Here is a 26,365-nt window from a genome sequence, read left to right as displayed (position 1 = left end):
CAGTCGTTAAGTGTCTGCCTTCGGCTCAGGTCATGATTCCAGGGTCCTGGGATCGAGCCCCGCATTGGGCTCCCTGCTCGGCCGGGAGCCTGCTTCTCCCTCTCCCACTCCCCCTGCTTGTGTTCCCTTCTCTCGCTGTGTCTCTCTCTGTCAAATAAATAAAATCTTAAAAAAAAAAAAAATTGAACAATCTACACAGAAATTCCAATGATTACATAAATCTGTATGTTCTGGATTTCCTTCACATTTTATGGAACATTGGTCCCACTGTAGCTATAATATCTGCATAGGGAGCACTCTGGCTCAGCTCAATAGCCTGATGTTTTTTTAGGACAAGAAAGCTATAAAATTTGGCAGCAGCTTGTTTTTGGTCACTATTTCTGCAGAGCTTCATCAGACTAAAGTACTGCATTCCCATCTTGTTGGATTCCTGGGAAAATAATTAGAAAAGAAGAAAGGAAAGAGAAACAACATCATTAAAAGTACAGCAGGCTTTTGATGCATAATGAATAAAATATTGATATTTTTGGTAAATGAGCATGAAATCCTAAAATGGAGAAATGCAAATGACTCATTAATAAACTTAAAAAACATTATAGGTCATTGAGTATAAGCTTGGTTCATTGAGAAAATGCATGCAAAAGAACTCTTAAAGTGTTATATAAATTTCTGATGTGTTATACAAATGTTAGGCCTTTTAAAAATTTGATGTTGGGGCGCCTGGGTGGCTCAGTCGTTAAGCGTCTGCCTTCCGCTCAGGTCATGATCCCAGGGTCCTGGGATCGAGCCCCACATCGGGCTCCCTGCTCTGCGGGAAGCCTGCTTCTCCCTCTCCCACTCCCCCTGCTTGTGTTCCCTCTCTCGCTGTCTCTCTCTGTGTCAAATAAATAAATAGAATCTTAAAAAAAAAAAATTTGATGTTAACATAAATGGGCTCTTGTGGAAAGTGAAGTCAGTTTAGACTTGCAGGCAGAAAACAATCCACAGGACTTTGGGAGGCTTCAAATACAATGAAAATTATCAGCCTTATCAGGCTTCTTTTCCTTAAAGGTAGTGGGAGGTGGGGGTGACTATAAACAACTGTAGTTATAAATGTAGAATTATATTTATATCTTAGTGGCAGAGGAATATGACTATATAAACATCTCTCAGTTTCTTGGCACAGATTAAAAAGATGTTGGATTCACCATAGGGCGCCTATGAATGTACTAGAAAAAACTGAGATACAATAAAGTATTTAATTATGGATAAAGATAACTCATTTTATGAAGACTAGTACTTGGAATCAGAGTTCTAGAATAGAAGTACAGTATAGTTTTTTTAGTTAGAAATACTGTGATGAATACTGATCAGTATCCCTTGAGCTGCTAATTCCTTTGATAGCTGTGAAGTATTTTTAGAAATACCATATGCAGTTTTTTTTTTTTGCTAGTCCACAACATTTAGCAAACTAATAAATTAAATACTTTATCATACTTTATCTCAACAAAAGGAGTGGACAGGTATCAGCCGCCTTTCAGAGATGGCATGCCAAAACTTTGCTTATTCGCTCTTGAGGAGACAAGATGTGGATTGCCTGACTTTTTCCCCTGGGAGGGAAGAGGGACACCCTTTTCAATTTCAATAATCCTTTTGAAAAATACCCCAATATGCAAGCTGAACACACATGCTTATTTATTCTGTTTCCTCCAGAAACCTCTCTAAAACGAAGGTAAAAGAATAAAAGGTGACAACGGAAGGAGATAAAGACAAAGTGAAAGACTGACTGACTTAGCAGAGTAGAGAAAGTTAAAACCTAAGTGTCAGCAGGGAGGAAAGCCAGCAGAAAACAAGCCAGTGTGAGCTATAGAACCTTGGAAAGGCTCAGGAATTGCAGGTAACAGTATAAGATGGAGATAAAAATTCCTCAGAAGTCTACTTGGGAGTAGTCAGACCCTCAGGTCCACTCTACCACTTCACTGAACCAGGAGACCATGACTCCAATACCCTGCCAGGAGGCAGGAAGTGGCCTTTCTAAAGATTCCAACTGCTGAGGCTCTAGAGTTGGGATACCAAGCACTGTGGATGGTGGAGAAGTGTCATACCACAAGCTAGGGGTTAAGTGAAATTCTACAAGCTAAACAATGAGACAGTCAAGGTCTTGCCTTCCCCCTCTTGGTTCCTGAACCAGCAGCATCATGCTTATATCTCCTGGGCAGTAGATTTGAAGATTTAGCTCGGAAAACTGACGAGGGCCTGGGGGTTAGGAGAACTACAGATAACGGGGCCTGTGTGTGTGCAAGGGTGTGTGTGTTGGGGGGGGGGGGGAGGCACTGCCCAGTTATCTCACTATTAAGACCATAAGTCTACAAGCCCCACCCTTGCTTATATATCTTCCAATCTGATTTTTGCTGGCTCACTCTTTTTTTTTTTTTTTTTTTAAGATTTATTTATTTATTTTAGAGACAGAAAGAGAGCATGAGCGGGAAGGGCAGAGAGAGAGGGAGAGAGAATCTCAAGCCGACTTCTCACTGAGCACAAAGCTGAGGTTGGGATTGATCTCACAACCCTGAGATTACAACCTGGCCCGAAACCAAGAGTCTGATGCTCAACCAGCTTCGCCACTGAGGCACCCCCCTTTGCTGTCTCACTTTTAAAGAAGAACAGATAACCAAAGATCTACCAGACATTTGAGTTTAATTTCTAACATTCAAGAGCATCACTAACATTCAAGAGAATCACTAAGCAAACACAGACAATGTAGGGACCAGAAGAAAACTATAACCTATGAAAGAGAACACTCTGTATCCATAAAACATAATGAGGATGATTATTGAAAGAAAGCAGATTAGTGGTTGCTTGAGGAGGGGGGAGGGGGGCCAGTGGGAGAGATGGGACAAAGGATTATCAAGAGGCACAGGAAACTTTTTGGGGTTGTAGATATATATGTTCACTATCTTGATTGTGGTGATGGTTTCACAGATATATACATAATGTCAAAACTTATCTACTGTATACTTTAAATAGGTATGGTTTATTGTATGTTAATAATACCTCAATAAAGCTGTTAAAAAACTAAATAAATAAATGAAAAGATTAGGATGCTACAAAACAAAAGAATAATTAATAACTAAGAAAAAAACTCCTGGAAAACAAAAAAGGTGAAAGTAGAAATAAAATTCAATAAAAACTGGAAGATAAAGTTGAAGACATTTTCTTTTTTTTTTTTTTTTTTAAATGTTTTATTTATTTATTCATGAGAGTCAGAGAGAGAGAGAGGCAGAGGCAGAGGGAGAAGCAGGCTCCCTGCCGAGCAGGGAGCCCGATGTGGGACTCGATCCCAGGACCCTAGGATCATGACCTGAGCCGAAGGCAGACGCTTAACCATCTGAGCCACCCAGGCGCCCGAAGACATTTTCTAGAGGGTAGAAAAAAATAAAAAGACAAGGGGAATTAATATAAGGGATAAAAGATTTTTTAAAAATTAAAGATGTAAAAATAAATAAAAAAAATAAATAAAAATAAAAATTAAAATTAAAGGTGTAACTCAGGGGACCCAACATCTGACCTGTAGGCAATCCAGAAAGATAGAACAGATTAATAACACGAAGGAAATCTAAGAAATACAATAAAATTTCCTAGAATTCAAGGACATGAATTTTCAGAATAAAGAACCCATTACCTGCTCAACACAATAAATGAAAAAAGACCCATATCAAAACACATCATCATGAAATTTCAGACCACTAGGAGTAAAGAAAAGACCTAAACATTTCCAGAGAGAAAATAAAGGTCACCTACAAAGGACTGCCAACCAAGCAGCATCTAACTTCTTAGTAACAACACAAGAAGCCTAGATATGTTCAAAGTCTTCAACATCTGAAAGATATTATTTTCAAACTATATTTAGAGACACCAAATCAAGTTAAAGGTAAAAAAAAGAAATTTTCAGACTTGTACATAGGGTGTCTATCTCCTATGCACTCTTTATCTCAGGAAATTATGAAAGGATGTTAACCACCAAAAAATTCAAGGTAAAGAAGATCAAAGCATTGAGAAATAAAGAAACTAATATAGGAAAGAAACAAAGGAATTCCCATATTATGATTAAGGAATGTCCCAAGATAAAAACTGGGGAAAAGACCTAGAGAGCAGCTAGTCCAATTAGAACAAGAGGATGATAAGCTCTGGAAGGAATATCTGCAAGAAAACATACTGGAACTGATGAATCAATTGACACATTTGAGCATATTAAAAGGAGTTTCATTATATTGTCAGAGAGTTTGAGAAAAGAATTAAGGATGAGTATATAGACACTAAGCAAATGGGAAAAATGAGGCAATGATTAACTCCAAAAAAACCCACTATAAAGTTGACAAGAAAAGAAATGTAATTACACTAATTTTTACATAGTCTTTGTAGCAGTGACTGCTGATTGTCTCTTAATATCCATTCTTGTCTTCTTTCATAGCAATAGAATAATTAGCTGGGCCCAAGGTTGCCAGATAAGGACTACATTTCCCAGATAGATGTGGAAAGGTGACTAAATGCTGGGCAATGAAATGTGAAAAGTGATACACACAATTTCTTGTTGTACCCTTAAAGGAAATTTTGCTGCTGAACAGAATGCAGACATGGTGGGTACTTAGCCATTTTTGATTCTGAGAATAAAGAAAATGAGATAAAGGTAACCTGGGTCTCTGACAACTTTGTGAGCATAGCAGCTATACCAGATTATACTTTATCTTTTTAAACCACTGATATTTTGGCTCTTTGTCAAAATCAAACCTACATCATAACTATTACAATTATAACACTGTAAACACTGAATACTGTGCTAAAAACAGACTGCGGTGAGAAAGCTATAACTATGCTAAATTTTCATTTTACGTTGAAAGAAGTCAACAGATAAAATTTAAAGCTGAAATATCAAGAAAGAACAGTAAGAATATGTAATTAGAAATATAGATATCAATACTAAATGAAATAGCTTAATATAGTTGCCTCTGGTGAGCAGGACTTAGTAAATAAGGAAGGTGCGACAAAAAACTTCTCTGTTTCCTTCTTAGCCTTATAGCATAGAACTATTGAACTTTAAAAATTATATACATGTATTATTTTGATTAAAATATGTTAATTTTTTTTGAGAGAGAGAGTGAGAGCAGGGAAGGAGGTGGGAGGGGCAGAGGGAGAGAGAGAATTTCAAGCAGGCTCCATGCCCAGCACAACTTGGGGCTCTATCTCATGACCCTGAGATCATGACCTGAGCCAAAATCAAGAGTCAGATACTTAACTTACTGGGCCACCCAGGTGTCCCAAAATATAAGTTAAATTTTAAAATGATCTGTTTTAAACTGTTATAAACTTAGTTTCATATAGAGAATTAGTTGATAGCCTGCTAAACACAAGAATGGGACATACACTAGATGTCTTAGGAGCATGAGTATAGGTAAGAAGTTGATTAGAATATGCAGGCACCAAAAGCAAACTCCCACAGTTAGCCCTGGGTATACTGCTCAAAATCATTTCATTCTAGTGGAATTTGGTCTCAACAAAAAAATAATGAAGACGAATTCATTTTTATTAATATCTAGAAGATTGACATCAACATTTTATTTTTAAAAACAAAAATAGGATTGACAAACCCTACCATCTTACCCGCAAACTATTTAACATCTGAAGAATTCTTCGATTCCATCTCTCTGTCTCAATATTTTGTTCATTCCCTGATGACTCCTGTTTGAATGATTGATAAAATATTTCATTTAAACAAATTTTACCATATGTTTACTATTTGCCAAGCATAGTGTTAGCTGCTACAAGAAACCCAACTATAACACTGGGTCCTGCTAAATAGAGTTTATAGTCTGATGATAGAGAGAATAGGAAACATACAAATATGTATCAATCTTTGCAGGATTATATCTATGCTACCTAGGCAATGAGAGGCTCCAGAGTAGGAGATTCTGCAGTCTGTTTTGGTAATGCATCCAAGAGGATTATGTCCTTACTTTCAAAAGTAAAATCAGCAGTGACTTTTGGTTAGGACTATCCCAGCTCTGGTCATTTTGAACTGAGTTGACAGGAATAAACATAAAGCTATAGAAAAACTGCCTTGTAAAGGCCTTTATGTGAACTTACCTGGTGATAAAGATGGTCTAATTAATAAGTGATGTTTAGCAATCTGTGTACAATTGGATTAGAACCTTTTTGATTTCAAGGGTAACTTGCCCAAAAAAGATCAACCCACTTCCTGTCATATTATCTGAATAGATTCATTCTTTTCAGTCTTTAAAATTTAGCCACCTTCAGAAACACTTCAATATTTAAAAATTGTCAAGTTGAAATCCCTTCACAGGAACTCACTCTAAGTTCTTATCAACTAACACTTTATGAGCTAAGAACAGAACTGGGGATAGGAAAGGTGCTGATGAATCTGACAAAAGAGCAAGTCTACAAAGTGCAGGGGGTGGGGGGGTTAGGGGGGAGGAAGGTGGCACAGAACTGACCTACTTTATAATTTTTCCTAGGCTAGCTCTGACCAAGCAATCATCCTTACCACAGGTACACTGTTTGTCAAGCGTCACTTCATGGGTACCTTTGGAGCCCAGACACTTCCTATCTGTTTTCAATTTCACAGACTCCAAAATGATTTCAGAAAGTTCCAGAATATTCTAGATGATATTCTGAATCACTTGAAACTAAGGGGACTGCAGAGTCCTCATTCCTACCAGTTATACTGCCTTCCTGGTCCTGCCGATACAGCTTTCTTTCTTACATTCCAGTGGGAATGACCTGAAAATATGGTCACTTTATCCTGAAGAGTTTTCCAAATCCCTCCAGGTACAATTTACTTTTATTTCTTTCTGGTCTGCCCTGGGATAACTGAGTTCACCCAATTACTGGTGTTTATTATATAGTTAAATACACAAATGCTGTTTTTCAAATATAAAAAGCAGTGGACCAACTCTTTGTTAAGATCCATGAGACTGCAGCTTCACCTATAACTGCACAACTAAACTAACCAGGAAAATGCTCAGAAAAAATAGTCTGTGTGCTTTGCTGAAGCCTGTCTACTTGATCTATCTGGACACCTTACCGCTGAATCCATTGTGTGGAAAGCCCAGTGGATTATTAAAACAGCTGAACTTGTGCTGTGTTGTGGTTTGCTTGACCATGTATGAAAATAACCTGTGTCTACAGAAGCAAAGAGAAAGGTGAAAATGAATCAACCCACTTCTGGCCGAGCTGTTTGGATGTTTCAGGTAAAAAGTTCAGGTATCTATCCTGTCCTAGATTATCTAGAGAATTCAGTCTGTTTTCCACATATGAAAAAGCAATCTAGTAGTCTTGGAACTCATTATAAAGATAATTTATTTAAGAACAAACTAGCATCTGGCACTAATAGCTATTTTGATATTATTCAATAAGAAACTTTTGCTAAAATTCATTACAATCTTAAAAATGCTTTCAGCACTGTGGTACAAAGACTGGAGAAATAAGAACATGATACTTATGGAGCCAGGTGAGTCAGATATTACTTCTGGCTTTGCTACTGAATTGTGTCCCTTTGAGCAGACCACTTTCTTTTTTTGATTTCTAGAAATCTTGGACAGATATAGGCCTTGACCCATATAATGTTTTGGAAAAAAAAAATGCCATGCTTGTTTCTTGTTTTTTCGTTTTCCATTTATAAATAAAGTAAAATTTCAAATGCCCTAAGATGTACCTCTATTATAGCTCTGCTTCTTTAAAGCTGTTGTAAGTTAAAACAATGATTCTCAATATTTTTAACCTATGACTACCTTTGATAACATAAAAATCTCACAATTTTCTTTCAAATTATTTGAAGTTTCAAAATAAGTTAAAGAAAGGAAAAAGGTCAAAGCAATTCTGAGTATGTTTTATCAAACTACTGACATACCTCTTTGTTGAGATGACTAATTTAAATAATAATTCTAGACAGTAACATGACAGCTCTAAAACCAATTTTTAGGCAAATAAGGTGGTAACTATTTAGGAACAAAGTTTTTTGTTTTTGCTTTTGTTTTTTTGAAGATTTTATTTATTCATTAGAGAGAGAGAGTGCACAAGCAAGGGAAGCAGCCGGCAGAGGGAGAAGGAGAAGCAGGGCTCGATCCAGGACCCTGGGATCATGACCTTAGCCGAAGGCACATGGTTAACTGACTGAGCCACCCAGGCGCCCCAGGAACAAAGTTTTTAGGAACATTCTCAAGACTATGCATATATTTACCAACTCCACTGTACAATTCCCAATTTCTTGTGCTAAGATCGCATTCATTAAAGAGGATTCCTCAGTAGCTGAAGATACCATTTCAACAATATCCTGCTAAAGCAAATGAGGGAAAGATAGGTAAGTCATCACAGTAGTAGTAATCACAGGAACAATTTTATTTTGTTAATTAATGCTCATTTCTAAAACTAATTTAAAATACTACCTGCATTCACAAAATATTATTTCTGAAATATCCTAGATAGGCTGCCCTGTTTTCCATACGCCTCCACAAATGAAGAACCGGCACATCCCTGCCCTCTTTGCTGCCCATCCTTTCCACTCCTACCTCCTTCACCACTGCAGACCTCATATCAAACACCTTCATAGCTGTGTGGCTAAGACCACTTTCCTTTGAAGCATTTTGTCTAGCCCCAGCCCCTAACTCTATCCTCACACCAGTACCAGGTGGCAGAGGAAGGAGAACTATAAACAGAGGGCTGAAAATGGGGGAAGGGATATTAATATCTCTACCTTGGGCCATGGCAAGATTCTTGCCACCACTGCTGGAGCTGTCACTGGCAAAAGGGGAGAAAAACTGTGTCCTCTGGAAGGGGAGCAAAGGCATAAAGGAAGAAGGAATAAGAGAAAGCCAGAAATTCTCCATTCCTTATCATCTCCTTTTTTCATTGCTATAGAAACAGTCGGCCCCTTTTTCATCTTTAACCAGTCTTCAAGTTAGGAGCCTCCTACAACAAAGGGTACTTGATTTTTCATTTCAGCTTTTAAAATTTTTAGTGAATATAAGGATTTGCATTTTATTTTATTATTATTTTTTTAAAGATTTTATTTATTTATTTAATAGAACCAGAGCGAGAGAGGGAACACCAGCAGGGGGAGAGGGAGAAGCGGGCTTCCCGCCGAGCAGGGAGCCCGATGCGGAGCTCGATCCCAGGACCCCGGTATCATGACCTGAGCCGAAGGCAGACGCTTAACCGACTGAGCCACCCAGGCGCCCCGCATTTTATTTTTTAATCTACATGTTTGTGGAGACTTATTTTTTTTCTCTCTTAATTTCTATGAATATTCTACATTTTAGGTACTCTCAATTTTGCAGTTACTTTACATAAAAAATGTTTTATGAAAATTTGAAAATGATTAATCAGAATCAATATTTTTCTGTTCTGTCGATGTGTTCCCATTCCTGATTATATTTCACATCTGTTCACTAGCAGAATAAGAATGGAATTGAAAATTAAAGCATAAGTATAGAGTAAAGGAGTTAAGAGGGTCAAGAGAACTCCTATATCAATCTCTATACTTCAAGCACTTGGGAAAATCTGTTTTGTTACTATGTTAAAAAATTATGAACTAAACAAACCTGCCTGATCACAATTTTCAGTAGGTGCACTCTAAGAAATGCCTGAGCCCAAATAAGGAAGACAGTATACTGGCAACCCAATATCTCAATATCTAGTATACTATCAAATATTTAGTAAAATACATTGTTTTAATGCATTATAAAATTGTCTTTCCTTGCAAGGGCATTCAGTTCCAATATGGATTGACTTTTTTTTTTTTGCCTTTTCTTTTCTTTTTTTTTTTTTAAGATTTTATTTATTTATTTGAGAGAGAGACTGAGATAGAGAGAGCATGAGAGGGGGGAGGGTCAGAGGGAGAAGCAGACTCCCTGCTGAGCAGGGAGCCCAGTGTGGGACTCGATCCCAGGACTCCAGGATCATGACCTGAGCCGAAGGCAGTCGCTTAACCAACTGAGCCACCCAGGCGCCCTGGATTGACTTTGAATTCCCTGAGTCGTTATCAAAATACAGTGATGATGGAACAAACCAGAAAAGCACTATTTATTTTTATCTGGTTTGGCTATAATATTTATATTTGTACAACCACTAAAGTGACAATGGGGAATATATTTTAAAGCATATCGTTTCCAATGATGCTTTTAAATAACTATGTTTTTTTGAATAAAAATTACATCTTCAAATAAAATTTTTTAAAAATTTTGTTTGGTCATGGATTTTAGATAGTCTTTTGGATTCAAGGTTAAGGTAATTATAGGTCTAAAACATAGTCTTAGAGGTGAGAAGAGTGAATTTATGATCAGAAACAAAACATAGGTGCACTGTCTAGAGTCCTAAAAAATTCCATGATATTGAATGTGGGGCCCAGTAGGATTCTCAGGATATAATTGGATTCAAGTACACTCATCTATTTGATGTACCATGCAAAATGTTACAGTATGAAACTACTTATCTTGTAATTTACTATCCAAGCTTCAGAAAATACTGTTCTGTGGATGAAAATCACGCTTTACATAGTACTGCCACTTACTAAACAAATTACAGAATAAGATGAAATATAAACTATAAATATAAGAAGACATATCAGAGTCTCAAGTTTTCTTCACTCTGTGTCAGAAAAATAATATTTTTATGATTTTCTTTGATTAACTTACCTCAGAATTAATATTTTTATTGATATCCTCATGAGAGCTATACTTAGATCCATCGATCACATCTTTCCAAGTTTTGGATTGATTTAAGTCTTGCTGGGAATTTAGTTCTTCCATCACGGAGGTCTCTGAATTATTATGGAAGTAAAGATTTCACCAAAATATCTTTCAAACTTAAATTGGAATATGGTTGTTAAAAAAGAAAGCTTCTGACAGAAAACTTGGAATCCAAGAATTTAAGCAAAGGGTGTACAAATTTTCTTATAGTTTCCCAAGATCATGTATATTTATCTTCTCTTTCCCCTTGTCTGCTTCTTACCACCTCCACTCCCCTCCTCCATGAACTATCTCTCCCACACTCACTCCAACACACGCACTCACAAGACAACATGGATAGTTCAAGCCCATCTTGGTGTATAGTTCAGTAGATTTTATGCCTTCAGGACAGGTGATCAGGAAGCAGAGATTCATTTACTACCAAAGCTGGTTTATTATTCCTTTATAATAGTCACAATAATAATCAGTAATTATTAATACTCCATGTATCCTCTAGGTGGATGGAAGTATCTATGTCTCAGGTTAATTGTATGGTTTAAATGCCATTCTTATCACTAGGTGACTTTTCATGTTAGCTGTCTTAAAGTGAAATATTACCCTCCTAGATAAAAATAGTTTTATCTGTTGAAGCTTTAGAGTACTGCCTGTAGGGATGGGGGAGATAGGAGGAGTGAGATTAGGAAGAATCCACATAGTATATATACCTCATCTTTTTAATGTAGCTTGTTGGACAAAAATTAATCTGCAGGCAATGCTGATGTAACAATTTCTTTTCAGTTGAAATACTCTTCTAGAGATAGCATTTATACATGGGAATATGGAACTGGATCCCCTTTTCATTTGAAATGTAAAATGACATTTTTGTTTCTGTAACATTCCCTTCAACACCAACAGTTAGGATGTCTCACCTGTTATGTTTTTGCTTTCCACTTCTTCCCTTACTGATTCCTTCTGTACCAATTTTCTTCCAAGTTTAAAGCCAGAGGACAGAAAGCATTTTGTAAACAACTGTAAAAACATACATTTTTATTTCTTGTTTTTGTACAAGTAAAACAATTCAATAAAATACAACCACATGTGCTAAAAAATGAAAACTATAACTCATGCACACACATCAAGCAAATTAATTCAAAAGTAAGGGGTATTTTTTACAAGTTTATATTCTGTTGTATACATGAATGTAAATATGCATTTATTTATTTATAACCAAACACTGCACCTACATAAAAAGATGAAAACTATTACCATTTTCAGTTCAGCATGAGTCAAATCCTGGGCAGCAGTTGACAGAAGTGTGTCCACTCCTCCCTTCTTCTTCCACATCATCAATCTTTGGGTAGGAGGTGCAAGTTCCAAAACCGTAAGTGTGTCCGTAAAGGAAGTAAGTTGTTTATGCATAATTTTGCTACTGATCTCCTTGATTGGATCTATGAGCAATTTCCTCTTTTTGCCTTTTCTCTTCTCAGCAATGTCTAAATATAAGAAATAGGCACAAATGTGATTGGTTGTACAGCTTTGTAAAATGATATTCTAGGCACTACATATCTAAGAAACATCTACCACAGTGTAACCTACAGAGTTGCCATGGGAAGAAAATCCCTTTCTCTCTACTGAAAAATTATGCTTCACAAGGTTTTTGCACAGCTAAAGTATCTGAGTAGCCAACAGTTGATGCATTTTGTAAAGTGTTCCTTCCAAGTGCTTAGGAGGGACTCTGTTGACCTAGCAGGAAGACAACTGAGGAAATGTGGAGCAGAGGATATAATGAGGGAAGTTGCTCAATTTTGAAATTCCCTAAAATATCCATATAATAGGATATTTTGAAACATTAATTTGTATTTGGCCAGTATATTTTTCCCTCCTCCACTGAAATTCATACACAAATTCCAAGTAGGTAGCTAGGCCCATTGGATTTCACTCCTTTAGATAATTTTACCAGGTAGAAAGCAAGCAGAAGTTACGCTTTTCCTTAGTAAAGATGCAAAAAGGGAAGATTAGATTTCCCAGAATGGGTGAAGATCTGAGATCAGATGGAGCCAGATGGAAAAGTAACCTGCCTGCTAATGTGCCTTAGTAAAATCCTGGGAACGTGACAAGATCCCAGAAGGGCTGCTGTGTGATGACCCCAGAGGCTGTATAGACTGGGACAGTGGGTACCACAAATTGTTGTGGCTGATGACCTAAGTTTCCTTTCCACCTGCCACACCCCTCCCCCAAATTTTGACACTACATGGCTTAGGGCACACAGGGGAACTGTACAGATTGAAATTTTTGCCAACCCAGTGACATAGAAGCTCAGAGTTGCATACAGTAAAGAAAAAAACTTGAGTGCTTTATTCCTTGCATGCCTGAGTTTATAACTGAAATTCGTATCAATTATACCACTTAAAACTATGATGTCCTTACAAGGTCAGGTTATATATTAGATTCATATTTATCTTTTATTCCTAAAAATATGCATGAGGTTAAATGTTAGAGGGCATAGGCCTCTCTTCTGATCCTTTTATTCTGCCTTATTTTATATTCATTTGCATGTTTATCTATCTTCCCAATCAGATTGTAAGCCTTTTAAAAGCAGGTACTATGTCTTCTTCATTTCTTGGCCCAACAGAGAGTAATGGTTCTGTAACTACTGGCATTGAACTCAGTTTTAGATTTTCCAGTTTCCCAAACTGGGTATATGGCTTGACCATGACTGACAATAATGAAAGGATCACCTCAAATTTCCTCCACACTCTTTCCCTATCATATTGCAAATGTTATTACTGGATTGACTACCTCCGATAATATTTCACAGATTATCTCACAGTAAATAAGATAGTGTATCAGAAATAAAAACAAAGGGGGGCCTGGGTGGCTTAGTCGATTAAGCAGCCAACTCTCTTGATTTCGGCTCAGGTCATGATCTCAGCATTGTGAGATCGAGCCCTGTATCAGGCTCCACACTCAGTGGGGGGTCTGCTTGTGGATTCTCTCTCTCCTCTCCCTTTGCCCCTCCCCCCTCAAATAAATAAATCTTTAAAAAAATTTTAAAAATAAAAAATAAAAACAAAAACATGAATGAGTCTGACCTGCAGCATCAATTGGGTCAAGGGTAAATCCTTGTTCTTCATTTGATAATGTTTCATCCATTTTTCCATTTTCAGGTAGACATATATACTCTGGATTATCTGGTTCCACTAATAACATCACCATAAAAGGAATTATTAAAAAAATAATGGTTATAAGTTAGATGCTTGTATGAGAATGAAAGCAAAAGATAATGATAATTGAAGATTTATATTGCTAACTGGAGCCAAATCTGATTTTTAGAATCATGTACTTAATGGAGTTGAAGAGACACAGAGATTATATGGTCTGGGGCCCAGTGTCTAGGTGAGTCAAGTATCATCACCTTCTTCTGCACATGTAACATCTAAGGTTAGACTTAGTAGAAACAGTGGTAGCAACCACAATAAATGACCGACATAAATTTGATTATATGTCTGCTAAAAAACTTGTATTCTGTTAAATCATTTAATTATTAGTTGACCCATAAAGAACCATAAGTAAATTTATATCGCCTCTCTTTTTACATTTTAAATTTCTACTATGTGTTAGGAGGGAAATGTAACATCAAAAGAGTGAAGAATCAAAATGGGTTTATTCATGGTTTTAATTCTCAGGAAAAATCAGACAGAAAGACTTTAAATAATCTGAGGTACCTTCACATGAATTTCAAGTAGAAAATATCCCCACATCTGTAATTTTTCTCAAATTGTATATAGATTGTCCAATTATATTAATGCCAATATGGTATTAATATTAATAATTAACAATATTAATAATTAATAACCATATTAATGACAAACATTAATGATGTTCTGAACATGTAGCACATATTATTTTAATGATTCAAAAGCATAGTATTCTCGCAGTGTTTAAACGTGCTCTCATACCAAAAAAACCCAATCCTGGTTAAACAACATTGTTGTACATTTCTTGGAGCCTAGTTTCCTATTCCATATTGTCTAGGGTCAGACTCAAGAGAGTTTGAGGGATAACATTCTTTACTATCATTCACTATACTATATTGCTACCTAAACTGTGCAGTTACAAGGCTTAATTTGAATATTAGTATCTGTTCACTTTCTACACAAAGGATGATTTCATCATACCCACTATAGTATCAGGAGGCTCAGGAGGCAGAGAAATTTCTCTGCTCAAATGCACATCTTCTAACAGGATATTTTGATCATCTTGCAGTAGATGGTCTTAAAAAACACAATGAATACCTTTGTCATACAGAGTTGACTCTGTCATTTGTTCACTAAACATTTATTGACATTATTGTATACAGGATTATAAAGTACAACCCTACTTAAGTAGATTTGATTTGTTACATAGACTATCATATTTCAAGCAGGATAATATAAAAATTTATATATATCATTTCCTTTCCTTTATTAAATAGATGTTTAATTTCAGGAGATATTTACTAAACTAATACCGAGATAGTAACCTTATTACACAGCCATGTTTAGATTTCAAATCAAGAAGTAAAAGCTTTCAAAATTCTTTGGTAGAGATTTAAGGTAGAACCACTGTTTTTTCATAATTTTGAAATTTCAAAAAGTTTGCCATAGCCAGCCTTTTAAAGTAAACTAGAGAATTAAAAAAACATTTGTATACTTAGCCATCAATATCTTTAAAATGTGTATTTAGATTTCCTAGTTTTTGTCTACCCTATTTCTATGATTATTTTATAATAACATCATAATATAAATATAAAATTATAATATAAAATGTTGGACAGATCCTTTAGAATAGCTGTTTCACAATTTCTGTTAAGGAAAACAATGTTTTCTAATATATGATCTAATATATTTTGTGAGGAATATATTAACTCCACTCCTTCCCCTTTAAAAATTAGGAATTTGTAAAAATAAAAACAAGTAGTATTTTATAACCTATATGAAAAATGTGTTTAAATAGATGGCTATTCACTTAGACCTAGCCTAAATGTTTAAATACACAATAGATTTTGAAAACTTGTGTAAAAAATATATTGATTTATATGACACAGGGGCATACCTGAAATTTTAGTTTGATCTAATAAACCTATTAATACATTCTAGTATGATTGAAATATCCAATTTCCATATAACCAGACAGCATACCAATCATCTCTCCTGAAGCCCCTTCATCTCCAAATCCATCTCCACTGTCATAGAACAGAGATTTTTCTCCGGCAAGGCTTCCAGAACTATGTTCAACTAAAGGACCACTGGAATTCAGCAATATGTTGTCATCAAAGAGGCTATGTCTTCTGAGAATTTCTGATTCCTCCCCTAAATAAATATATATCATTAATACTGAGTTAGCCATAGAAACATAGAGTTTTAGGGTTAGATGGAAATTCAGATATCTTCTTGTGTAGCCCCTCCCATTTTACAGATAAGAAAAATGAGAGCTAAAAAACTTATTTGAATTGTTCAACTAATGTCACTCAGTTAATCAGTGGAGACTGGATTTCTAAAGCAATAGGAAAATACATTAGGATAGAGTTTTTAGTTGTAGTTCAGTTGAATAATTTCCCAGAGGATAATTATTGGCAGTGGAATGATTTCTCTACATTAGATAGGTCATGTCCTGCTTGATAAGCATTATTTCATATTATTTCAAGTACAATTGCTTGTGTTGTTTATCCATAATGGAGGTTTGGAAAATAAGAAGCATATCTGTCTTCTTAGGAATGGAAAGGTAGTTAAAATATTAAAGAATGGGCTTATAACACTCATTCAATAAACATTTATTGAATGACTGGGTATTAGGCAATCTGCTAGGTGTTGGAGATACGGCAGTCAAAAAGACAAAACCCGGTCAGCTAACATTAACCGAGGCTAACATTAACCGAGTACTTATTATGTGCATTATATTATGTAACAGAAGATACTATTATAATCCTTATTGTACAGACAAGGAAACATGTCCATAGAAAGGTTTTATAATTTGCACACAGGCATACCCTAATAAATGACAAAGCCAGGATCTGAACCTAGCAGAGACAGGACAGTATCTGTTAGAATTTCACTGGTAAAATATTTTGCAAAATGGCAACTTATGAGAGCAAACTCCTAAGACTCCACAGCAGCAGATAAAATGAATGCCCTGCTTCAAACTGACTTGCTTCCAGATTGGCCATCAGCACATGTATATTCTTTGCCTTTCTTGGGTTTCAGTCTCTAGGTCCAGGAGTCTGAAACCAGCGGTCAGACAGAGGTTGGTCTTCTCTTCCCTCTCTTTAACAACCCATGTTAATTAGTGTTAGTCAGTAAAGAAAATAATGAAGTATCACTTATATTAAGATTTTTCTATAGGCCTACATCTCCTAGAAAGGAAGAGTTGAAAAAGGCAGCCTTCATTGCACTGGATTAAAGATTTGCTCAATAGAAGACTGACTTAAAAACAAACAAACAAACCAAACCCCCCTCCCCAAACCAAAAATATGTTCACATCTTCCAGAAGCAGCTTGAAAGCTCCCAAAAGAAAAACCAGACTTGGCCAATAAGATAATAACATTTATGAGCAGACACTATTATGAGCACTAGCATCACGATACCAAGATTACTCAAAAAAATTTAAAAAATAATCATTGCTTTCAATCTTATATTGTAGTTCGGAATAGTATAAATATTAAACATTTCTCAGAAAACATGATGTTTGAGCTAGTTTTTGAAGGAGAGAAAAATCACTTACTGGTGAAAAGGACTGAAAGGGAAATAAGGGAAATAACACTGATGATGCTAGTAGTATCTCAATTTTACAAAAAGGGTAGTAACGCTCAGGGAAGCTAGGTCATTTGCCCAATATCACATAGCAAGGCCATAGAGAAAGCTGATTCAAACTCAGGTCTGTTGGTATACTAAGAACATGTTCTTCCCCTTTTTTGAATCGTAGGAGACACAGACTGAGAACAGCTAAATTGTATTGGTTGGCTGGTAAGACATTTAGAGCAAAACTCTGTACTGAGAATAAAACAAAGTTGATAAAACAAAGAAGATGATAAACTGGTATAGGGCCTTGAGGATAGGGAGGGGTGTCTAAAGTAAGTCATAGGAATCCAAAATACTTAAGTAGAGGAACGTGATATGAAAAAAAAATGGAATTTAAGGACAATTGTTCTTGCAGAGATATATAAAACGTGGGAAGAGACTGGGAAATGTGTAGGAGGGTATTCTAGTACTCCAGGCCTTTAGTACCTTTGAACTATATATATATATATATATATATATACACACACACACATATATACATATATACATACACACACACACATACACACACACTTTTTTTTTTTAAGTAGACTCCATGCCCAGCGTGGAGCCCAATGTGGGACTTGAACTCATGACCCTGAGATCAACCTGAGCTGAGGTCAAGAGTCGGACACTTCATCAACTGAGCCATGCAGGCACCCCACTACTGGTAAACTATATAGGTGGCTAGGGAAATAGAAAGAAGACCTAAAAGGCATTTCCAATTTTTTGTTGTTGTTGTAAATCAGCACTGGTATGAAGCTTACAGAAAGTGTAGATAAAAGTGATCCTAGTGGGGCACCTGGGTGGCTCAGTCGGTTAAGCATCCGACTCTTGGTTTTGGTCACCATCTCGGGGTTGTGGGATCAAGCCCCACATGGGGCTCCACGTTGAGCGCAGAGTCTGCTTGAGTTTCTTTCCACCTCCCCCCTCCTCCCCCTCTGCTCCTCACCTTCCCACCTATAGGAGTCAAAGATGAATATGACACAAGATCTTATCACCTTGGAGTTCTCAGACCAACACAGGATGTATATAGTATCATGGTACAAGACAGAGGTAAATGCCATAAAAAGAACAAATACTATATGGCTTTAATTCTAAAATATACTCAACAGTTTCTGTTTCACAATCAATGAGTACGTACTTAGCATGTGGTATTTCCTCCTCAGTCCCAAGCCATGTTAAAATCTATTTTTTTTACAATTGGTATCATCCTATACTGGAGGAATCACCATATTTTGAAGGCACACTCTATGCAGCACACATGTAAAACCTTATATATATGTTACCACAGCAAATGTTTATTTTCACGTCTCTCTCACAGCCTGAAGCTCCTTCAGGAAATGCTTCTGCAAACTTTGTACTGCCTATGCCTGTGATAGTACCTACGTAGAGTAAGTATTCAATAAATGCTTGTACACTAAGAAGGGAAGTTTATAGCCTAAGACTGAGTCTTGGCATCGACACCTCTTCAGAAAAAGGTAAGGGCAAACTTACTGAGAGTTGCATTTACACAACAAGAGATTCATTCTAAAGATATCTCTACTGGCGTAGAGATAGCTATTTCTACTGACATTGTCTCAGTACAAAAATGCAAGTACAATTGATTATAGCTTGTAATTTTAATTTCTCAAATATTCTCACCAAAGCTTCCAGCTTGGAAAAGTAGATCATTACCATAATCTTCTCTAAGTGTGATTTCCTCTGGTCTGCTTTGGTTCTGAGTAAAGTGTTCTGAAACGTTAATAGCACTATGGAGAAACAGAAGATTGAGAAAAACATGGGAACAGAACCCAAGGATTTTGCAGTATACTGAAAAAAACCCCAAAACCCCTAAAACAAAAAACAAGTTTTATTATAAAAATACTTTTATTTCCTCAATAGTATTATTTACAAACACTAGTTTATTGTACATGCATATATACAAATGATCTCCAGGTTGCCAAATCCAGTGGTCAATTCTCAGTCATTATCTTACTTACCCTAACCAACCGCATTTGAAACAGATGTTCACTCCCTCATGCAACAGTCTTCTCTTGGCCTACTTTCTCCTGATTTTTTTCCTACCTCATTGGCTGCTCTTTTTCCATCTCCTTTATTAGTTCTACCTCATCAGACTATTAGCTACTAGGAATGACCCAACACTCTGTTCTCAGATCTCTCTCTTTTTAAAAAATTGAACACACATTCTCTGGAGGTCTCTTATGACTCATGGGTGAAGTTCCAACTGTATACTCACAACTTTCAAATTTATATATCCCAATCCAGACCGCTTTCCTGAATTTCAGACAAAGATATTCGACTATCTGCCTACTCCCCTTGGATGTACAACAATCATCTCAAAATTTGTAAAATTTATAAAGCCTAATTTAGCCTTTACCCTGCCCCTCTTAAACCTGCCATTCCCTAGTTATCCTCATCTCATTAGGTGGTTAACTCCATTCTCATGCTCAAATCATATAGTCATCTTTCTTTCCCTTAAAGCCATATCCAATTCTTCAGGAAATCCTGTTGGCTCTGTCTTCAAAATATATTAATAATTTGAGTGTTACCACCTTGGTAACATGAAGACTGAGAAGTGAAGTGATCACAGACACTGTCATTTCTCCCTTGGACTTCCTTTTTTTTTTTTTGGCGGGGATAGTACTGTTTATTAAGGAAGAACAAGACAAAGACCACAGGAGGGTCCCTTCTAGGACACAGCGGCCAGGCATCCTGACCCTACATCTGTGGGAAGGGCACGTGCCCCCAGTTGGGCTCTCAGGCTCCCACAGACAGGGCAGGATTGTCATGTCCCCTTCCTGCCCATCCCAGTCATGAGTCCTGGCATCCCCCACCCAAGGCACTAACTCTTTTCAACCACCAATACCCTCCTCCCATGTCCCCTGGGCCTTCACTTTCAGATCAATGGGGGTGGGGATATGACCTGGTGTGGGCGGGGAGACACTCTCAGTGCTGGGATCTACCCAGCTTCTGGCAAGAGTTGGGGTGGAATTTCCCTTGCAGCCCCTGGGGGTAGGGGCCCCGGGCTAGGTGTTGGGGTGGGGAGGGTCATCTGGACTTCTTACTGAAATAATCTTTTTTTTTTTTTAAAGATTTTATTTATTTATTTGAGAGAAAGAGAGTACACAGAGGGAGAGTGAGAAGCAGACTCCCCGCTGAGCAGAGAGCCCGACGCAGGACTTGATCCCAGGACCCTGAGATCATGACCTGAGCCGAAGGCAGACGCTTAACTGACTGAGCCACCCAGGCGTCCTGAAATAGTCTTCTCATAGGCTCTCTGCTTCCTCCCTTTCCCCCTTATAGTAGGTAGCCTGAGGAAGCAGGTTGATATCAAGTCAGGTCCAGTCACTCTCCTATGCTTCCTATCAGAGTAAAACAAAAGTCCTTAATGTGGCCTACAACACCCTACATCATTTGCACCCCCAGCTACCTCTCTGACCTAATCTCCTACCACTCAGATGCTCATTTATAGCACTCCCCCATCTCACTTGCCTCCCTGCTGTCCCCTGAAAATGTCCAACATGTTCTGCCTTAGGGCCTTCTCACTTGCTCTACCTGGAACATTCTTCCCCACATTACTGAATGATTTGTTTCTATACCTCCTTCAGGTTTCAGTTCTGACCTTAAAAAAAAAAGGCCTTTCCTGACCATCCTGTCATTTATTTACGTTATTTTCTATTTCTTTTCATACCACTGATCATTTCCTGTCATACTGTATATTTATTTATTTGTTTATTATTTGTCTAAAATGTAAGATTCATGCAGACAGGAGCTGTTGTTTACTGCTACCTCCTTAGTGCTTAGAGCAGCGCCTGGCATGTGGAAGGCACCCATTAAATATTTACTGAATGAATGGATGAACATACTGTCAATATTGCAAACTACATTCAGCAAATAAAATTATACATTTTTGGCATTGTATTTCAAAATTTCACACTGAATTCAAGTCTTCGTCAACTGCATGTGTATTTTAGTTGTTAACTAGATTCCACTTGTGTTCATGAAATACGAAGGTGAAAACAACAAAATATCAAGAAAATCAAATTGAAGGAAAATAAATAAAAAAATTTACTTCACATTCTGGGTGTCAAAATCATGAAATTCTTCTGGCAATGTGATAGCACTGTAAGCAGCTTCAAAATTCTCTTTTGGAAGGTCAACCAGTCCTGAAAAGAATAAAAAACCACATTCAGTGAGCAATAATACTATATAAGAAACTCCCAACTCCTGCCCTTCTTCAGTCCCTTCTCAACAAACAGCCAGAGTGATATTAAAAATATTTAAAAAGCAACCAGATCAGCTCCCTCCTGTGCTTAAAATGATTTAGTGACTTTCCCAGTGCATTTAAATAAAACCCAAATTTCTACTCAGGGCCTCTGCAGCCCTACAAACCTATCAGCATCATCTTTCCCTCATTCACTAGACTCCAACCATACTGGCCTTTTTGTTCCTCCAGACCTTTGCTCTCACAGTTCCCTCTGCCCGGAATGCTATTCCCTCAGGGATTTTTTACATGGCTGGGTACTTCTCATTCTTCAAGTTTGACCTTAAATTCTATCCTCTCTGAAAGGCTTTTCCCAATCACAGCCTAACTCAAGTAAAGTTTTCTGTTATTTTTTGTTGTAATACTCTGTTTATATTCCTGCATAGTGCAATCGCAATCTATAATTATTGTAATAATTTAAAAAAACTTTTTCATTATCTGATTTCCTCACCAAACTGAAAGGGACCTCATTTGTCTTGTTTGTCCTTGTATCCCAGGGCCTAAAACAGTGTTTGGCACAAAATATGGGATCAATAAATATCTGTGGATTATATAAATGAAATAATGAACAAATTAACCATATTTGATTGAGTATAAACTTATGTAGAGATTCTACAAATATTTTATTTTAAATAAAGACAAAAAACCCTGTCAACCTCAATTCAACAATATTAACTGAGGGAATAGTATGTTCAAGGCACTGAGACAAGTACTATAACAGATTCAGAAAATAAATATGACAAAGATGTTGCCTTCAAGGAGCTTGCAAACTAGTGTGAGAGGCAAGGTCTGTACCTAAATAACCATAATAAAAGGTAGAAATGATGAATGTCTTTAAATTAAATTTAAAGGCTATATTTATGACGCATGTAAACCTCTAGCACTTTGGAATGCCTAGAGATTTTCTGTAATATTTCATAATAGCATGCTGCTTAGAGTCCTGAGAATTCTGAAAACAATGACAATTATGATATCTGGGTTTTGTCAATTACACTATTTCTAACACATCTCATAAAGGCAAAAACAGATACAGCAAGCTAAGCAATCCATTAAAACTGATATCAGAATTTCTTACATAAGTGTGGTAGCTTTATGTATATTTTTTATGTAAATATGTAGGAACATTACAAGTTTTTGAAAGTATAACCTTTTCCTGCAAACACAGGAAAAGAGCAAGGGAAAGAATATAATTTGTCCTTAACCATGGAAACTTAGAATCAGTGAAAAGGAAGTTTATATTCACTATACACCCTGGAATTACAGAGCACCACCAATTAAAAGAGACCACCCCAAATAAAAATGCAAAAGGGGACCAAGATAAGCGAGACAAATCAACATTTCAAGTATACCTGGGCGAAATGTCATCTTCATTTTAAGCAATGCTTCACTGCAATCTGCCAAAAGATATTTTGCCTTCCTATTATAGATTCGTACAACTCCCAAAAGAAGGTGTCCTGAAGTTCGAAGTGCAATTTTCACCTTTCAATAATTTTTAAAGTATTAGAATGTTAAGAATTAGACTCATAAACCTATTTGAAAATTATAAAATCATAGAATTTCTCTTTATAAAGCAAACATTTTGCTTATTCTTACTTAAAGTAAATTACTTAACTTTTACCTCATCTTGTAAAATGATGAACTTTTGTACTTATTCAATGAAGATAATCTCATGTACCATTTAAGTGAAATATGTTATTATTGGTTTCATGAGAAGAATATAAACTGCAGTCAGGCAGACTCGGGTTCAAGTCTTGGCTCAGTTATTGAGGCTGTCATTCAATCTTGAACTTCAGTTTATTAATAATGGCTATAACTTATTATACACTTATTTTGTGCCAGGCATTGTCTTAAGAGCTCCTCATTTATTATTTAATTTTGACAACATCCTCTTTTTACAGAAAAAAAAAACAAACCCTGAGACTCAGAAATGTTAGGTAGCATGCCCGATGTAACACAACTATTAATGGAGTAGGAATTAAACTTAAATTCGACTAACCCAAAAGTTAATGCTCTTAACTACCACACTTCACTGAGGCTAAAAGAAACCCATTTCATAGGGTTGTTGTGAAGATTAAGCCTAGCCCAGTGCCTGACACATAGAAGGTTTTCAATTATCATTCATCCTTCTTTTAAGCAGAAAAACACTTAACCTAAAAAAATACAAAAACAATATTTTAATGCAAATTCTAATATCTTATTATGGTGTTTTTATAATGAACATAGTACTTTATGAAGTATTTTCATATATATTTTGATTTATACTCAATCCTCCTTTTTTTCTACTCTCCATATTCATTCGCTCACTATTTTTCTTTTCTTTTTTTTTTTTTAAGATTTTATTTGACAGAGAGAGAGAGACAGCGAGAGAGGGAACACAAGCAGGGGGAGTGGGAGAGTGAGAAGCAGGCCTCCTGCAGAGTAGGGAGCCTGATGTGGGGCTCGATCCCAGGACCCTGGGATCATGACCTGAGCTGAAGGCAGACGCTTAACGGCTGAGCCACCCAGGTGCCCCCGCTCACTATTTTTCTAAGAAGTACTTATTTGGTTCCTATGACTTACATGGTATTTTGTTAAGGGAATAAGAAAGGATTACAAAACATATGTAAAACATGACCTTTCTCTTTCAGGGTCCAATCTGTTCATGATAAACACATGAAATAGTAATTACCAACAGAAACTGACGTATGTTTAAGCTCAGGTAATAAATGTTGTAGGAATTAAAAGAGAGAAGACCATTTCAGAAGTAAAACTTCCTTGGAAGTTTTATAATTTTAATTTAATTTTATTTATTTATAATTTTAATCTATAATTTTAATCAACAACATACCTTAGGTGAAAGAATTTTTTCAATGGTTATCTCTAGATTACATTCAAATACATGAGCCTTTGTAAGTTTCTTCTCCCAGTGAGCTGCAAGCCAGATTTTGGCCAATGGCCCTCGCTTACTCATAAGCACATGTGTGTAGAACATGCTGTCTGTATTCCTTAGCTGTATTTAACAAACTAGAAGGAACATTAAAAGATATTTAAAATTTGATTACAAAAACATTTCAGTGCTATTTTATAGAAAAAACACTTTTTATTAGTTCTATAAACACTCCGATTATCTTCCAATTCAAGGCATTATTCAAATTATTTTCTTTAAAGAAGAAACTGTTATTTAAAATACAAAATTATAAACTAAGATTGTGACCCACACCTGGTTTAAATGTATTCTGATCATTGATGGCTTCTTACATTCTACTTATTTTATCTTGCAAAGGATTTGAGTTCTCTTATTAATATAGTCAAATAAAAAGAGGGGAAAGCTTGGGAAAAATAGATGGAAATAGGGAAAAAAACAGGAAAAGGTGGACAAAACTAAAAGTGAACACATGTCACCTCTTTTCTAAAACTTAGGAATTTGAGAAATGTTGGATCATTGGCTTATAACCAGGTGTTGAATTTCTTTGTTTTCTGCAAGATGCTCTGGTTTATTCAACAATGTATTAGCCTTTGAAGTTAAAATAATGGAACTCCAAAGGATTATAAAGTGGAAAAATGAAGAAAACAAGAAACTACAGGAATAGAATCACAAAGCAAGAAAGGAAACAAGAATCAAATTTAAATGTTTCCAAACAAGAATGGTGAACGAAAACCTTAACTCAGAACAAAAACAATTTATGCACATTTCTACCTACTGTACTATCCTTGAGACTAGCATAAGGCTCCACTTTAAGCAAAGGGACATTATAATACTTTGACTTCTAGAGAAGAATCAAGTTATTGCTCACATATAAGTAATATTTTAAGCTGCCACTATAAAAGCTCTTTTGCTTCTTTTCTACTTAAAGTTCTGATCAAAAGAGAAAAGCCAAAATGAACACAAAAACAAAATCAGCCACAGAATTCAAAATTTAGGTGAACTTTGATCAATACCCATTTCCACCCCCAAAATCAAATCACTGTGCCCCAAATTAAAACTTAGGCAATCTACCAAACCCCATTCCCCAGTAAGAGAGCAGGAGATTTTAATGTTTATGGCCTGTGCCTGCCCTGGTTCCACTTTCTTCTTTTCTGTTTTGTGTTTGGTATCTTGGAATAAATTGCAATTTATCTTACAAAATTGCTCCCAGGTATATGGTTATTGATGTATTTTAAGGAAAAACAACAACTCTGATTTAATTTTCCTGAGACACTGATTTTCCCGAGCATATATTCCACCCTCCCCCCCCCCTCCAAAGCGCCCCCCCCCCCCCCAAGTCCCTCCGGGTACTTCTAGATTGGACTGGCTTCGCGCAAAGCGGAGCTGACGAGAATCGGGAACCGGGAGCCAAGGAGGGTCCCCTGCTGGGAGAAGGCCCCGGGCAAGGGTGGGGGGGTTGGGGGAGGGAGGAGGAGGAGGAGGGCGGCCGTGGGCAGCGGGGAGTGAGGGGCGCACAGCCGAGCGGGCGGGCCGCTCGGGGGCAGGGGCGTGGGGAGAGCCAGAGGGCTCCTTCAGGAGGGCAAAGCCGGGTGACCGGCGAGGAAGGACCAGGCGCTGGAGGCGGGGTGGGGGGGTCCGCGGCTGTGACGGAAAGACGGCG

At 36.8% G+C, this 26,365-nt stretch overlaps 1 protein-coding gene across 2 annotated transcripts; it reads right to left on the bottom strand.

The window, feature by feature from the left end:
• Positions 1-241: 241 nt before the first annotated feature.
• RAD21L1 (RAD21 cohesin complex component like 1) lies at positions 242-24,771 on the bottom strand. Of its 2 annotated transcripts, none has more exons than XM_021689255.1 (13): positions 24,628-24,771; positions 23,150-23,279; positions 21,609-21,702; positions 19,178-19,284; positions 15,899-16,069; positions 14,897-14,992; positions 13,811-13,918; positions 11,985-12,211; positions 11,648-11,747; positions 10,686-10,810; positions 8,234-8,329; positions 5,638-5,715; positions 242-430 (listed from the first exon to the last, which is right to left on the bottom strand). In XM_021689255.1, exons 1-13 carry the CDS (start codon positions 24,769-24,771, stop codon positions 242-244), a joined length of 1,665 nt encoding a protein of 554 aa, XP_021544930.1. The 2 variants fall into 2 exon arrangements, with proteins under 2 accessions (XP_021544930.1, XP_044774830.1); XM_044918895.1 differs by having other exon boundaries at positions 8,234-8,326.
• Between the last annotated feature and the right edge of the window lie 1,594 nt (positions 24,772-26,365).

The sequence above is a fragment of the Neomonachus schauinslandi genome, chromosome 10 (genome assembly GCF_002201575.2).
Source record: "Neomonachus schauinslandi chromosome 10, ASM220157v2, whole genome shotgun sequence".
Taxonomy (NCBI): domain Eukaryota; kingdom Metazoa; phylum Chordata; class Mammalia; order Carnivora; family Phocidae; genus Neomonachus; species Neomonachus schauinslandi.
This window is presented reverse-complemented; position numbering and strand designations above follow the sequence as displayed.